The sequence below is a fragment of the Lepidochelys olivacea genome (assembly GCF_965140295.1).
Source record: "Lepidochelys olivacea isolate rLepOli2 genome assembly, chromosome: 1".
Taxonomy (NCBI): domain Eukaryota; kingdom Metazoa; phylum Chordata; order Testudines; family Cheloniidae; genus Lepidochelys; species Lepidochelys olivacea.
Window position 1 is genome coordinate 269,363,616 of NC_140411.1, and position 17,939 is coordinate 269,381,554.

General features: G+C 39.8%; 1 protein-coding gene across 1 annotated transcript in view; it reads right to left on the minus strand.

The window, feature by feature from the left end:
- NEDD1 (NEDD1 gamma-tubulin ring complex targeting factor) overlaps nt 1-17,939 on the minus strand; it is a 59,405-nt gene that overhangs the window by 24,263 nt on the left and 17,203 nt on the right. The window contains exons 6-8 of the mRNA XM_084650176.1: nt 17,240-17,469; nt 16,541-16,742; nt 12,525-12,717 (exon numbers count right to left, since the gene is read on the minus strand). Of these exons, the coding sequence (XP_084506302.1) occupies nt 12,525-12,717; nt 16,541-16,742; nt 17,240-17,469 (625 nt within the window). The remainder of the gene's footprint in view (nt 1-12,524; nt 12,718-16,540; nt 16,743-17,239; nt 17,470-17,939) is intronic.

The window sequence follows — 17,939 nt, forward strand, 5'->3', positions numbered from 1 at the left end:
AACAGTAATGCTAAGCTAGAGACTAAGCAAGATGCAGGCACACTAGATGCTCCATCTCAGGCCAAGGGGAATTAAGAAGGAACAGAGGGCAGCTTGCCCGGGTAAACCTCTCTATATCCTTGGACCACAGCACAAGGAGGAAGAGAGCACAGTGCAGGCTGAATAGACACTCCTAACAAAAATTTCCAATCAAAGGCACATGGGTGCATGTGCATCTGAAGGAAATGCCCATAGGGACACCACATGAAGGAGGAGACATTTACAATTTTGATCCTATCTCTGTTCTGTCCTGGCTGAAGTTGCCATTGCAAATCATCTCTGGTTTTGATTTTTTTGGAAAGGGGTGTGCTGCTAACTTTAAGACTTGGATCAAAAGAAAACACATCCTCAGTGGAATGGGAAACCCATTTTTGGGAAATGGGTTTACAGGCTGAATTAGGAATGTCCTGAGTTTCTGAATTCCATACCCCTGTTCCACTAATTATGAATGCCTAGAGCTGGTCCACCCTGTACACTGAATGAGGCAGGGTCCTGTGGAAAAAATAGTATGTGATCATGTAAATAAAGACTGCATCCTAATACATACACACAAGGGGGCAAATTAAGGTTGCATTGAAACCTTAATTCTGGCATTTCCGAACTTCTGAGTACTTGACTCTGCACTTTTTTTTTCCTGTGTGTAACTGCAGTCAGGGTGGATAAAAATCAATGATTTAAAAAAATTTTTTTTTAAATCTGATTTTTTTATTTAAATCTGATTTTTTTTTAATTAAGATACATTATAGTTCAAAGATATCTCATCATGGAATAGGGACTATACATTCTAATTCTATAGTATGAGACAATATATTCATGTAATGTTTTAAGAAAAGTTTTGTAAATGAGTTCCAATAGTTCATGGATTAGGGACCCAATTTTATGGGGCTCCAGGGGCTTCTGTACAGATTATTTAGGTTAATCTTTCTATCTACCCAATGGGACTCAGTGCTCAGTCTAGAAGATACCATCAGAGAGGCTTAGTTTCGCAGTTCTCAAACTATGGATTCGTGTCTCCAGAGATAACATGCTTGTTAACAGCAAAAATATTTTTAAATAAATCAATAAATAATATATAGAGGTGAGAAATAACAGACCTCAACCCTATTGTCCCTCTGCAAATTTGTGTACACAGAGTCAATCCCTTACCTCTCTCTAAAAGTGCAAAGTTTCAAAAAGTTCAAGGAACAGAAGATTGTTGGGGGGCGGAATAGATCTGGACAAGGAGAAGAAGTCTAGAGATAAATGTGAGAAGGGAGGGACAGGCAGTAGAAACAAAAGGGAAACTGTCTGAGCAGCATATTACAGAAGTCTTGAGGTCTTTCTGACTGTAGCCTTCATTGATTTGAGATCTACCATACCATTCTCTCACTAGAAGGGAAAACCTATAATGGCAACCGGCTGTAAGAGAGACCCAGTTTGGGAATATTTGAATGAAATTCCTCTATCTGTGGGTAAGACAGCATATGTGCAAAATGCCAACAGTGCAACAAAGAAATCCAAGGCCTGGTGCACGAATGAAACAACATCATGAGAAGTGTTCCTTCTCAGGAGGCAGCTATGTTGAAAATGATGAAAGGAACATGTCTGAACATACAGGATCTTCAGGTTGGTAACCTTTCTTATTTCATACTTCTTTCTTAAGGACTGCCTGTCTTCCTTCTGGACTATTCTTGAATTTTCATGTTTGAGCAAAAAAATATAGTTGTTACTCCATGGTACCATCATTTTAGATGCAGTTGTAATAAAAAAAAAATCTGAAATGGACATATCTTCCTTTTACAATTTCACCTTTAAAATAGTACTGAGTGTTACTGAACGCAATGGAGTAATACTAAATGAGCAGTATGGTAATAATAATTAAATAACTGCATTGACTTGTTTTATTTAGGAGAATGCATCCTCAACATACAGGATTCTGAAGACTATCTATGTTCAAGATCACCATCGTTTTCTATAGTTTCAGAGTTATCTGCCAGTGATAGTGTTTCAGTCACATCACATACGTCACATAGCCACAGTATATCACCTGTAGCGAAAAGGGAAAAAAAAAAAAAAAATCTCCATCATCCAGAAACCAATCCCTCTCTAAAAATAAAAATTTGTGATAAGAACCAGCAGATTACAAAAAGAGGTAACTGATGAAAAAATTGCCCATTTTTTTTAATGCAACAAACCGTCCTTGCTGTATGACTGAGAACCCACACTTCATTAATATGGTTCAGTCATTAAGACCAGGATACAGTCCACCCAACAGAGCAGATGTCGCAAGTAAATTGCTGGATAAAGTGTATGAAAGAGAAATTGAGCAGTGTGCAAAAGGCCTAGAGGGTGAAATTGTTAACCTGAGTCTTGATGGGTGGAGCAATGTCCACAATGATCCTGTTGTAAGTGCTTGTGTGACAAAAGAAGAAGGGAATGTTTTCCTTACAGAAGACATTCTGTTAGCTAAAACGAACTGTGAAAAAAAATTCATATGTCTAGTATGCAGCTTGGTCACAGACAATGCTGCAAATGTATCCAAGATGAGAAGAAATTTAGAAGAGAGTCCTAAGCTAATAACATATGGTTTCAGTGCTCATTTGATGCACCTCCCAGCCAAAGATTTCAGTGTTCCAGAAATAAAGGCTAATGTTGTTGAAATTAAAAAATACTTCTGTAACAACCACTTTGCAGCAGCTGCTTTGAAAAGAGTGGAAGGAACCAAGCTAACTCTCCCACAAGATGTGTGACGGAACTCAGTAGTGAACTGTTTTGAACACTATATCAAGAACTGCCCTAATCTGTTTGCGAACGAAATGGTGAAAAAATAGATGGCTCTGTCACAGCCAAAGTTCTCAACACTGGGTTTAAGAGAAATGCTGGACACATGCTTAGTATCCTGAAGCCTATTTCTGTAGCCTTGAACAAAATACAGGGAAATAGCTGTTTTATTGCTGATACTGTTGAAATCTGGAAGGAACTGAGTGCGATTTTAAAAAGAGAAATATGCAATGACAGAGTTAAATTGCAAGCATTAAAAAAAAAAAAAAAAGCCCGAATGTGACAAGCACTATCTCCAGCTCATTTTCTTGCAAATATTCTCAATACTCGGTACCAGGGTCAAACTTTAACTGCTGAAGAAGAGGAGATGGCTATGACATGGACATCCAGCAATCATCCCTCCACAATGCCAACTATAATAAGCTTCAGAGCTAAGGGTGAACCTTCAAGAAATATATGTTTGCTGATGTTTTAAAGAAAGTCACACCAGTGAACTTTGGAAGTCACCTAAACACTTGGATTCAGACACTGTTGAAGTGATAATCTCACTTTTAACAACAATAGCTTCTTCTCCCGGTGTAGAAAGAATATTTTCTTCCTTCAGACTAATTCATTCCAAATTGAGAAATCATTTGGGACCTGAAAAAGCAGGAAAGCTTGTTTTTCTTTTCCAGATTATGAACAAACAGGAAAATGAAGATGAAGAGACGACTGAGTTAGCTGCAGAAGCCAATATTTTAAGTTTCTCATGTTGACCTGACTGACACAGTCAATTAATTTTTTTTTAAATATTTAATTTAACTATTTTAGTTAAAAACAATTTTAACAAAAACAAACCTGATTTTAAAAAACTTGAATGTTTAACTAAATTCAAACATTCATATGCTTGTTTTGTTAAAATATTATATGTTTGCTGTTGAAGAAAAAAAAATCCAGAATACATAACGTTGTAGTTTTAGTTAAATGAAACAATTTAAATGTCTGTCTGGTGATGTCCTCCTCTTAATACAGCATGGCAAGAAAATCCTCCATATATTAATGATTAAACTGTTGAATTGGAGATAATTCACCTCCCAGTGACTTCATAAACATCTGCTTCAATTACCTTTGGTAAATGAAATAACCAATCATTCATGTTCTGATATAGCTGTAAAATTAATCTGACAAGTTTTCAAAATAAATCACTTAAAAAATGTAAAGGGTGTACCGTCTAAAAATGAAACCTACCTCTATCTCTGAGTTGTGAAGAATATGTATTAAGGTTATAACAACCAACAAGAATGCACTTTTATGTAGAAATCTATGATTAAATTGAGTCTACCTGACTAGTAATTTAAATAAAATCCACCCCGTAGGCCGTCATACCTCATGACTGGAGAATTGCTAAATATATTACATCTATTTTTAAGAAAAGAAAAAAAAAGGCCTGTTAGTTTGACATCAACTGTATGTAAAGTCTTAGAACAAATTCTGAAAGAGAGTAACTAAAGACAGAGGTAAACGATAATTGGGATAAAATACAACATGGTTTTATAAAAAGTAGATCGTGCCAGGCCAACCTGATCTCTCTCTCTCTCTGAGAGGATAAGATTTTCTAGACAAAGGAAATACAGTAAATCTAATCTACCTGAATTTCAGTAAAGCACTTGATGCAGTTCCACATGGGAAATTATTAATTAAATTAGAAAAGATGGAGATTAATATGACAACTGAAAGGTGAACATAAGAATGGCCATACTGGGTCAGCCCAGTATCCTGTCTACCGACAGTGGCCAATGGCAGGTGCCACAGAGGGAGTGAGCCGAACAGGTAATGATCAGTGATATCTCTCCTGCCATCCAACTCCACCCTCTGACAAACAGAGGCTAGGGACACCATTCCTTACCCATCCTGGCTAATGGTCATTAATGCACTTAACCTCCATTAATTTATCCAGTTCTCTTTTAAACCCTGTTATAGTCCTAGCCTTCACAACCTCCTCAGGCAAGGAGTTCCACAGGTTGACTGTGTGAAGAAGAATTTCCTTTTGTTTTAAACCTGCTGCCCATTAATTTCATTTGGTGGCCCCTGGTTCTTATATTATGGGAACAAGTAAATAACTTTTCCTTATTCACTTTCTCCACACCACTCATGATTTTATAAACCTCTATCATAGCCCCCCCCCCCTTAGTCTCCTCTTTTCCAAGCTGAAAAGTCCTAGCCTCTTTAATCTCTCCTCATATGGGACTCGTTCCAAACCCCTAATCATTTTAGCTGCCCTTCTCTGAACCTTTTCTAATGCCAGTATATCTTTTTTGAGATGAGGAGACCATATCTGTACACAGTATTCAAGATGTGGGCATACCATGGATTTATATAAGAGCAATAAAATACTCTCCGTCTTACTCCCTATCCCTTTTTTAATGATTCCTAACATCCTGTTTGATTTTTTGACTGCTGCACACTGCGTGGACGTCTTTACAGAACTATCCAAGATGACTCCAAGATCTCATTCCCGATTAGTTGTAGCTCAATTAGCACCCATCATATTGTATGTATAGTTGGGGTTATTTTTTCCAATGTGCATTACTTTACATTTATCTACATTAAATTTCATTTGCCATTTTGTTGCCCAATCACTTAGTTTTGTGAGATGTTTTTGAAGTTCTTCACAGTCTGCTTTGGTCTTAACTATCTTGAGCAGTTTAGTATCCTCTGCAAACTTTGCCACCTCACCATTTACCCCATTCTCCAGATCATTTATGAATAAGTTGAACAGGATTGATCCTAGGACTGACCCTTGAGGAACACCACTAGTTACCCCTCTCCATTCGTAAAATTTACCATTTATTCCCACCCTTTGTTCCCTGTCTTTTAACCAGTTCTCAGTCCATGAAAGGATCTTCCCTCTTATCCCATGACAATTTAATTTATGTAAGAGCCTTTGGTGAGGGACCTTGTCAAAGGCTTTCTGGAAATCTAAGTACACTGTGTCCACTGGATCCCCCTTGTCTACATGTTTGTTGACCACTTCAAAGAACTCTAATAGATTAGGAAGACATGATTTCCCTTTACAGAAACCATGTTGACTTTTGCGCAACAATTTTATTTTATTCTTTACTATGGTTTCAATTAATTTGCCCGGTACTGACATTAGACTTACCGGTCTGTAATTGCCAGGATCACCTCTAGAGCCCTTTTTAAATATTGGCATTACATTAGCTATCTTTCAGTCACTGGGTACAGAAGCTGATTTAAAAAGGACAGGTTACAAACCATAGCTAATAGTTCCGCAATTTCACATTTGAGTTCTTTCAGAACTTTTGGGTGAATGTCATCTGGTCCCAGTGACTTGTTACTGTTAAATTTCTCAATTAATTCCAAAACCTCCTCTAGTGACACTTCAATCTGTGACAATTCCTCAGATTTGTCACCTACAAAAGACAGCTCAGATTTGGGAATATCCCTAACATCCTCAGCCATGAAGACCGAAGCAAAGAATTAATTTAGTTTCTCTGCAATGACTTTATCGTCTTTAAGTGCTCCTTTTGTATCTCGATCGTCCAGTGGCCCCACTGGTTGTTTAGCAGGCTTCCTGCTTCTGATGTACTTAAAAACATTTTGTTATTACCTTTTGAGTTTTTGGCTGGCTGTTCTTCAAACTCCTTTTTGGCTTTTCTTATTACATTTTTACATTTAAATTTGGCAGTGTTTATTTACCTTTACCTTTCTATTTACCTCACTAGGATTTGACTTCCACTTTTTAAAAGATGCCTTTAAAAGGTGGATAAGGAACTGGTTAAAGAGGAGACTATAGCCGGTCATACTGAAAGGTGAACTGTCAGGCTGCAGGGCAGTTACTAGTGGAGTACAAAGATCAATTTTGGGACCAGTCTTATTTAACGTTTTCATTAGTGACCTCGGCACAAAACGTGGAAATGTGCTAATAAAATTTGCGGATGACACAAAGTTGGGAGGTATTGCCAATATGGAGGAGGACCGGAATATCATACAAGAAGATTTGGAGGACCTTGAAAACTGGAGTAACAGAAATTGGATGATATTTAATAGTCATGACCTTGCACTTAGAGACTAACAACAAGAATTTCTGCTATAAGCTGGGGATGTATCAGTTAGAAGCGACAGAGGAAGAGAAAGATACAGGTGTATTGACCACAGGGTGACTATGAGCCGTCAATGTGATGCAGCTATGATAAAGGCCAAAGTAACCATAGGATGCATCAGGTGAGATATTTTCAGTAGACTCTGGGAAGTGTTATTACTATTATACAAAGCACTGATGAGACCTCATCTGGAATAGTGAGTGCAATTCTGGTCTCCTGTGTTTAAGAAAGATGAATTCAAACTAAAACAAATGCAGAGAAGGACTACTAGGATGATCAGAGGAATGGAGAACCTACCTTATGAGAGGAGACTCAAGGAGCTTGGGTTGTTTAGCCTAACCAAATGAAGGCTGAGGAGAAATAGGATTGCTCTCTATAAATAGATCAGAGGAACAAATATGAAGGTGGCAGAGGAGTTATTTAAATTAAGCACAAGAGCAAACCGATTAGCACAAGAACAAACCGATATAAATTGGCCATCAACAAGTTTAGGCTTGAAATTAGATGACTGTTTCTAACCATCAGGGGAATGAGGTTCTGGAACAGTGTTTCAAGTGGCGCAGTGTGGGCAAAAAAAAATCTAAGTTTTTTAGTTTTAGTTTAATTTTTTCAATCTGGTTTCAAGATTGACCTTGATAAGCTTATGGAGGGGATGGTATGATGAGACTGTCTACAATGGCATGTGACCCATCTGCGACTGCTAGTAGCAAATATTTCCAATGGCCAGAGACTGGTTACTAGATGGGAAGGGCTCTAAGTTACTACAGAGAATTCTTTTCCAGGTGTCTGGCTGGTGGATCTCACCAAGATGCTCAGGGTCTAACTGATCGCCAGGATTTAGGATCACTAACTGTTTAGGATTGGGAAGGAATTTCCCCTCAGGTCAGATTGGCAGAGATGCTGTGGGTTTTTGCGCCCCTCTGCAATATAGGGTACAGGTTACTTACTGGTTTGAACTGGACTAAATGTTGGATGCTCTGTAACTTAAGGTCTTTAAATCACGATTTGAAGACTTAGTAACTCAGCCAGAGGTTAAGTGGGTGTGAGAGGCTCTGTGACCTGCCATGTGCAGGAGCTCAGACTACATGATCATGATGGTCCCTTCTGGCCTTAAAGTCTATGAATCTATGAGACAAGGTGAATTATGTAGTATCTTTTATAAGACCAACGTCTCTTGGTTAGAGATAAGCTTTTGAACTTACATAGAGCTCTTCTTCAGGTCTGAATGTCGCAGTTGAAATAGAGACACAATGTGGGTTAGCTACCTTAAATATCCTGGGACCAACATGGCTACAACAATGCATATGCCTATGAATCTATGAGTAAATTAACAACAAATCAGGGTGAAATCCATTCATAGGGCCCCGTCCTGCAAACATTTACACACAAGTAACTTCAATCATGCAAGTAGTCCAACTAAACTCAGTGTAACTATGCATGTGTATGAAAGGTAAGTTACTCATACCCATGTGTGTTTGCATAATAAGATCCATAAACTTGTAATTTGGATCACATTCTGAATTTCAGTTTGATATATTTTGGCATACAGTGTTCTCTCTGAGCTTAGATTCCTTTCCACTCTATCCTACATGTAATATTGCGATAAATGTGTACTATTTCACCTAATAGGTTTTGCTCTCACTAACACCCAAAGGAGCCTCCATAAAACTTAAGCACCGGGTTTTGGCTCATATACAAGAAAGTATGCTATTTTATAGCATTACCCAGGTGCCAATTTCAAGCATGCACTCTTTAAAACTTTTTTTTTTTAATTGGTCTTGTTTGTGTGCTAGGACTCAGTAAAATATTTAAATAGGAATGATGAATGCTTTTAATAAGTGCATGTTGGAACTGGAAAAAAAACAAAAACAAAACCCACTCTCCAGACAGTGCAGTAATGTTGATTAGTGATACTTCTTGGGTACACAGGAAGCATTCTACTTCACCTCATACTGCACTGCATACCCAAGGGGGTTAATTAATCAGTGTCCCTAAAGACTACAGTGGCTTATTGTTTAATAAATGTTGTTAAACATACTTCTCTTTATTTAAAAAGAGGGAAAGTTTAGCTGCATAAAAAAACCATTCAACATTTTTTTCTGAGTCTTGAAACCTTTCGAAGACTTGCTCAATAGACTTGAGAATATTTTTTCAGAACTGAATTTGCTCAAGTTAAATTCCAGTAAGTTATACCTTACAGAGCAATGACATTTACTTCCTTGAAGAGTAAGGGTCAGAAATCCTGCAAAACAGCTGCTAATTAGCATCATCTTCTCCGCCAAAGCAATATACAATGTTAAAAAATAACGCAACAAGGGCACATGCATTAACTGCTTTTGTGGTGAGCTTTATTTTAAAAGAAAAAAAATGTAAAGAACTTCCTGCATCTTTAAGGGCTAACTGTAAGTACTTCTCTCACCCAAAGTACAGGTGTGATGCATAAACTCCAGAGGAATGAGAAAACTCATTTAGCCTTCCTCTTCACTACAAATACTGTGGCATGAAAAGCAAGACAGGCAGTTCCAAGTCTAACACTAGTCATGCAAAAGTAAAGTCAAATAAAAAAAATGGAGCATGCCTTTAAAACAAATATCACAAAATATGCTGCACCATAATTTTCTTCTTTTGTTTTGTTAGCATCGGGCATATATAATCTGATTCTTGAGTAAAAGGCAAAGATCTCCACAAGTCCCTGGGAGATTTAACTAACCTAACTCTCATCCTATATTCCCCAGCTATCTTTCTAGTGAGAGCTGGAAAGCAGAGTCAGGGGGATACAAAAAACTAGCCCGCAAAGCATTCCACGTTTTAAGCCTCTTGGGCAAAAACTGCACCTAGAACAAGACCCTGCTAACAATAAAAAGCTCAGAGGAATGCCTTTCTAGGGAGCCCTCTAAGTGAGACTTAGAAAAGAGATGGCTAACGGGGACGGATGGACGGACACGGGACAGATAGATATGATAAAGGTCTATAAAATCATGAATGGTGTGGAGAAAGTGAATAAGGAAATGTTATTTTACTCCCTCACATAACACAAGAACTAGGAGTCACCCAATGAAATTAATAGGCAGTGAGTTTAAAAAACATACATAAGGAAGTACTTCTTCACAAAAAACCACACAGTCAACCCATGGAACTCATTGCCAGGGGATGTTGTGAAGGCCAAAAGCATAACTGTGTTCAAAAAAGAATTAGATAAGCTAATGGAGGATAAGTCCATCAATAGCTATTTGCCAAGATGGTCAGGGACAACTCTATGCTCTGGGTGTCCCTAAACTGCTCACTGCCAGAAGCTGGGACTGGACAACAGGGATTGGATCGTTTGATAATTTCCCTGTTCTGTTCATTCCCTCTAAAGCATCTGGCACAACCCACCTGTTGGAAAACAGGACACTAGGTGAGATGGACCATTAGTCTGACCCAGTATGGCCGTTCTTACATTTTATAATTTCATGCAGAACCTAAACAGTCTACAGGTAATCTTTTTATCACTCTACCACAGTTAAACTCAACAAGATTAATTATATAAAGTGGACTGTGACAGTCTACTATTATGGTCACCACTTTTACAAGACTATGATAAATTTTGCACAAAGTATGCCTTGTGAGGCATCATTTGAAAAGTCAATCTGCTGAATATCATTATCATGTTAAAATGTGTGTAGCGACATTATATGCAAAGTTATAAGATTCTACTGTATGCTAGTTACTGAAATAAACTGTAATTTGGGGTAACACCCACAAATCAGTTTCAGAGACAAAGACACACTATCACCCCAGACAGGTGCTAAAGGGCAATCACCTACTTAAGCAGCCATCCTCCAGCAGGGGGAAGGTGTAAACAAGAAATTTACATTTCACCCCAGGGACAATTTCAACCTCACATCCACAGAGGATTGCATGTCACCATGACTCAGCAAGGATGTTTCTAGCTGAAGAAACTGAATTCTAAAGAGGAAGGAAAACACTTGATTCACCTCTCCTCCTCCCATCTTTCTGTCTTGACATCAACAACTCTCAAAGAACTCAGATAAGGGGGAATGGTCTCAGGCTGAAAGGAGACTCAGCCTGTGCAATGTATAGCAGCACATGGTGAGACAAAATTTTTTTTTGATTTTAAGTTCACTTAGCTTGTGTATTACTCTTATTTTGTAACCACTCCTGACTTTCATGCATCATCACTTGCAATCACTTATACGTTTTTGAAGTTAATAAAGATAGATTTTATTATGTTTTTATCTTAACCAGTGTGTTGGATTAAAGTCTGTGGGAAACTCCATTTGGGATAAAACTAGTGCATACAGCATTTTCCTTTGATGAAATGACGGACTTTTTATGAGCTTGCATTGTTTAGTAGTGTCCTGGACAATACAAGACGCATAATTCTGGGGTGACAAAGCTAGAACTAAGAATTTGTGGGTGTTGCACTGTATGTAATTCATGAGTGACTAGTCAGAGTGAATTTGCATGCTAAAAGCTGTGTGAACAGGGCAGGAGTGGATGTTCTGACAGCAAAACAGTGTAAAAGACACCTCTGGCTAGAGAATTAAAGGGACACAGCTGTTCAACTGTCCAGATTGTATCCTGGGTAATGTCACATGGACCCAGTGACCTTCTCAGTTCCTTCAGCTCATATATAGCTATTGTATGATAAGAACGTGCAGTTTTAGGGTTGACATAATGGTGATTAAATTGTGGCTGCTCCCAATTTTATGGAAAAACATATCACCATACCTATTATACTGCAGGTTTGTCTAGACTAGCTGTTGGTGCGCAACAAGCTGTGGTGTAAATCTACCTCTCACTAATTGTCCACAGGGATCCTGCTGCTGTGCACTACAAATTCCCTAGCTTGCTTTGATCTATTCTTGTTTCAAAGTGATGTACATCAAAGCACACTAGGGAACTTTTAGTGAGCAGCAGTAGGGTCTACATAGACAGTGAGAGGTAGATTTACAACCCAGCTTGCCATGGACTAACTGTTAGTCTAGACAAGCCCTAAGTAGGCTAGAAAACTTTTACATTCTTTTGTTTTGGGGTTTAACACTGCCTGTATCACTAACAATGTAAATGGGCAAAACGGGCACTTCCTGTACTAAGCTAAATATTATAATAAAAACCCTACAATAAAAAGAAAATTAAGGTTGTGAAGTTAAAAAACTTATAAAATGTTAGAATTAATGTTGCCTGTGGCCTTAATTTGACTTCCTTGTGTGTATGCTATAGGATACAGCCTTCAATTACATGATCTCATACTGTTTCTTCCCCCCCCCCCCCAAGGATGTCTGCCTCATTCAGTGCACAGGACCGACCCAGTTTGGGATTGAATTAAGGTTATCTAGCAATGGGGCTGTTGTTGGTCAATACCTTCCTGATTTGTTGCAGCGGTTTGAAGGCATGTGGTGAATGAGTTAGGGAACTGCGGGAAGAGAAAGGATAGTCTCATGGTCAAGGCAGTTGAATTCAATTATAAACACAAACATATAAAAATAATATTTCACAGTGACATAATGACTTGTGAACTTTCATACTGCAAGGCGGCCAAAGCATGAGAAGTATTGCTCCAAGATCTTTTTTCCACAAACTCAGATAATTTCCTATTCTAAAAAACAGATTCCTTACCTGTTTTGTCCTGAACAACATCTGCTCCTTTACTCTCAATTGTTGACATGGGCTGGGGTGACACTGTAATTGGTGGGTTAGAGGTAAGACTTTTGATGATGCCAGTATTCTGAATTCCTCCAACATTGCTATTCACTTTAACATCTGTTCTTCTGGATGGTGGTTTATTTGAAGAACATTTATTAAAGCTGGACTGAAGAGAAACAGCAAATTTGAGAGGTTATTAGTGCTCCAACTTAAAGGAAAAAAAAATACACAAATTCTTTTTTCCTGTTCAAAATATGGACAAGTTTCACAAAATGTTTAAATTGCAAGAAATTGGTCTAAACAAATATAACCTCTCAGTTTCTGATTACAAGTAGGGAGTCAGAGGTCTTAAAGCAAATGTGGAGAATGTGGGAGATTTCTGTACTATTTCTATTAATATTGTGTGTGCCTCATTTTACCTGCTTGCTATTACTGTGCTTGACTGCATGGAGTTAAATCAAAGGAGGCTGTTAGTGGGAAACAAACAGGAAATGGACAATAGCAGAGATAAAATACCTCCAGAAAGAATACTGACGGTCCTTAATGGACCCACGAAGAAGCCATTTAATAGGGAAATGCCCACAGCCTAGCTCCAGACAGAGTAGCAGGTTTATTTTCCCAAGGTCTAAGACTAGGCTCAACAGGGACACAAAACCATTAAAGACCCCAGCAGAGAGAGAGGGCAGAGGTAAGTGGCAGGAGCAGTTCAAGATAAGTCTCGGACTGAGGTAAAGAGAGAAAAATGTTGCAGAGGCTGACTGTCTCTGCCAGGCCAGGAACAGAAATATCTGGCCTGTGTGGAACTTATCCAAAACGTGCAAGGAGAGAATAAAGTTTGATTAGATTCAAGTTTAGATTAGGCTCAACGGGTAGTGATCAATGGCTCCATGTCTAGTTGGCAGCCGGTGTCAAGTGGAGTGCCCCAGGGGTTGGTCCTGGGGCTGGTTTTGTTCAATATCTTCATAAATGATCTGGAGGATGGTGTGGATTGCACTCTCAGCAAATTTGCGGATGATACTAAACTGGGAGGAGTGGTAGATACGCTGGAGGGGAGGGATAGGATACAGAAGGACCTAGACAAATTGGAGGATTGGGCCAAAAGAAATCTGATGAGGCTCAATAAGGATAAGTGCAGGGTCCTGCACTTAGGACGGAAGAACCCAATGCACAGCTACAGACTAGGGACCGAATGGCTAGGCAGCAGTTCTGCGGAAAAGGACCTAGGGGTGACAGTGGACGAGAAGCTGGATATGAGTCAGCAGTGTGCCCTTGTTGCCAAGAAGGCCAATGGCATTTTGGGATCTATAAGTAGGGGCATAGTGAGCAGATCGAGGGACGTGATCGTCCCCCTCTATTAGACATTGGTGAGGCCTCATCTGGAGTATGGTGTCCAGTTTTGGGCCCCACACTACAAGAAGGATGTGGAAAAATTGGAGAAAGTCCAGCGAAGGGCAACAAAAATGATTAGGGGTCTGGAACACATGACTTATTAGGAGAGGCTGAGGGAACTGGGATTGTTTAGTCTGCAGAAGAGAAGAACGAGGGGGGGTTCGATAGCTGCTTTCAACTACCTGAGAGTACTGAGGTTCCAGAGAGGATGGTTCTAGACTATTCTCAGTGGTAGGAGAGGACAGGACAAGGAGTAATGGTCTCAAGTTGCAGTGGGGGAGGTTTAGGTTGGATAGTAGGAAAAACTTGTTCACTAGGAGGGTGGTGAAACACTGGAATGCGTTGCCTAGGGAGATGGCGGAATCCCCTTCCTTAGAAGTTTTTAAGGTCAGGCTTGACAAAGCCCTGGCTGGGATGATTTAATTGGGGATTGGTCCTGCTTTGAGCAGGGGGTTGGACTAGATGACCTCCTGAGGTCCCTTCCAACCCTGATATTCTATGATTCATGAGTCTAGGCCTTCTCTGTTAATTTACCTTATTTCCCTAATACACTGTTCCTGTTGACTAATAAACAATACTTGGTTTGGTAAAGGTTTGCAGCAACACAAGTCAACATTTTCTGATTATAAAGCTCCCTGGAGAGAAAACGTGTGCAGGGAGCAAACTAAAAGGGCAGAGTCACAGTGAGAAACTGGGATGCTGAAGCCTGGGGACTCTAAGGGTATGTTTACACTAGGAGCTGGGGGAGCGATTCCCAGGTCACACAGACATACTTGCACTAGCTCTCATCATGCTAGTGCACTAAAAGCAGTCGTGTAGCCATGGTAGCATGGGCAGCAGTGATTGGTGGCGTGGGCTAGGCATGCCGTGTACTGTCACACCCCCATGACCCCCCTCAGGGGGTTCCCTGGGAAGGCCGATCAGCACTGCATGTTGCTAACGCTGCTGCAAGCATCGCAAAGCATTTTGGGGAGGGTCAAAGGTGTGAGTGTGGACTGAAAAGTTCCTTTGCAGGTTGCAAAAGGCTGGGAAGAGGGAGGAAAGAAGGAAAAATAACAACCCAAAACACAGGTTAACTTGATGTTCCAGCTAAACCCAAAGATAAGACGCTGACTCCAGCCCAAGGCCAGCTACTACCTGCCAAGACAGAAGGGGGGGGGAAGAGTCCAACCCCCCCAACCAGCCGTGAGAAAGGAGAGTTGTTGAACGAACTGCAGAGGCCGCGAAAAGAAGCAAGATGGCAAAGGCCAGCCAGGGACAAACAAAACAGTCTCACAGCCCTGAAACCGGTGTGTTTTGGGAAAGATGAAGAAGCCACGGAAGGCTGGTTTGGACTGGTACACAGAGTATGGGGAGCAAAGGTCTCTGAAGGAGATGCCCCCAAGAAACCCCAGGACTTAAAACCCTCCTGGAAGCTAAGGAAAATCGGAGATCACAGCAGATCCTGGATGACCCGTGCACAGGACAAGAACTCCCGCCCACCCCTCCCCCTCTTCTTCTTATGTTACACCCACGCTTGGCCAGCCTCAGGTAGTGCGGGTGTGAGTACGAAAGTGGTTTAGGGCACTAATGCTTTCTTCCTTCCTGAGTATTGTGGGGACCCTCCCCTCCCCCGCACTCTCAGCTGTTATTTTATTATTTTATCAATAAAGCTTTAAAACTTAGACACTTGATGTGTTTTGTCATCCCCCCACAAACGATCCTGTGGCCTCAGCCTCATCACCTGATGCCTCAGGCAGATTGGTAACAGAACTCTGTCACAGTACGTACCCATGGGATTCAGGGGGGTTTGAACTCAAGATGGGTAGCCCGTGCAACCACTCACCATGCTACCCCAGCTACACTTCTATTTTTAGCATGCTAGCTCAGTGACAGCTAACATGAGTATGTCTATGCAAGATGGAAATCACACATCCCACTCCAAGTGTAGACATACCCTAAGAATGACATTGACGTGTCACAGGACTCCCCCTTGGGTGAAGCGGAGGCCCAGAACAGCACTATAGCCACACCCAAAAAGAGTTTAAGGGTATGTCTATACTACCTGCTGGATCAGTTGGCAGCGATCGATCGTGGGGGGGTTGGGGGGGATTTATCGTGTCGTGTCTAGACGTGATAAAATCGACCTCCCCCGAGCGCTCTCCCGTCGACTCCTGTAATCCACCGCCGCAAGAGGCGCAGGCAGAGTCGACGGGGGAGTGGCAGCAATCGACTCACCACAGCGAAGGCACTGCGGTCAGTAGATCTAAGTACATTGACTTCAGCTACATTATTCACGTAGCTGAAACTGCATAACTTAGATCAACCCCCCGCACCCCAGTGTAGACCAGGCCTAAGACTAAACTTCACTCATGTTACACAAGACAACTAGCAATGCTGAAACTGTATTTAAGAATGAGAAGAAAATTAAAAGGACAATGTATACAATTAATGTTTGTTTTCTATACAATTTCTCTTGCTCAGTTGACGTATCTGATTCTCCTTTATGTTGATACCTGTAATACATTGACAGTTCAGTATACATATTTCTTTAGAAGACTTCAAGTTAATGGTTTCCTTTTATTAACCTAAGTCTGCGTGATAAGGAGGAAATGTTTTACCTTTGAACAAGTGCTACTGTACTGAAGGCGTATACACTTCACAGAGGTTTTGTGAGCACTGACTGTTTTTACCGGTGATGTCAGCTTTCTTAGATCATAATGGTAAATTTTTCCACGGGAAGAGCCAATAGCCAGGGTAGTGCCATCAGGCATAAAATCTACTGCTGTCAGAGGAGATTCAGCTACCAGAGTTCTCAGTAGTCTTCAGACAGGAGAAATATAGGAAGATGTTATAATTATTTATTTAAAATACTTTTCAAGTCAAGTCACTCTTTTTATTAGACTTTCAAAACAGCACTGAAGAATTACAGCAAACTACATAACACAGACTTTTGTAATTCAACTACAGATTTACAATATATCTATTCTTCTAGGAACTGATCAAATACCTACTTAAGGCAGTGGAAAGGCTCCTATTGACTTCAGTGGGCACTGGATCAAGCCTTTAGTGAAGCTTGTACACTTACATATTAGCAAGATATTATATATACCCTAAAAAGGAATTTAACAGGAGCACAACCACTATTTTCTAGAGAATTCAATCTAGAAGCTATCATTCTTAATACGGTCTGACTTTAAAACAAACACTAACAACCTCTAATCACAGATAAATGTACTTCTTGACGTTACAAGAATTGAGTCAAATTCCCATACAATCCACTGATAGATAATGTTTACCATAAATTATATAATCCTTACTTTTTACTTGAAGTGTCATAGAGAATGATCCTTTTATCCAAACCTATGGTTACAAGTAGCAACTCATTGACAGGAGAAAAGCAGATTTCTGAGGCTGGAGCTTTGTGAGCATTTTCAAAATTATGGTATGGATTTTGACTATTTACATCCCACAACGTCACAGTTCCACTGTCAGACACACTGCCCAATAAAGACTTCTTAAAGGAAGAATATTTCAAGTGTCGAATAGGCTGTAAAATAAACCAAACATGCATAATGCACTATTAACTTAAAATTATTAAGAAGTTACATGCATACAATACATCCACATATAAAGTAGAGGTTAAACAAGTCTAAATCATTCAGACCAAAAAAAAAAAGTCATCTGAATTAGGATGGCAAAAGCTGACTTAATTTAACAAGCCATAAGTCAATAGACTGACATCATGTTTCTTAGACATGATGCTTCAAAGGAAGGTGGCTTTAAAAAACAAAAAAACAAAACAAAAAAACTACACACCGATAGTGCATTTGGTCAGTATTGCAATGCAGTATGTGTGAAGTGAAAATTCCTTCCTGACCACTGTGCTGCTCAGCTTACACCACAGTCAAAAAGTGAGGGTTAAGGAAGCAGCAGCAGAAACTCTTGAGAAAAGTTTCCTGATTTTATGCCAATTACCCTTATAATTAAAGGAAACTTTTAAAAATGCTTGTATCATAC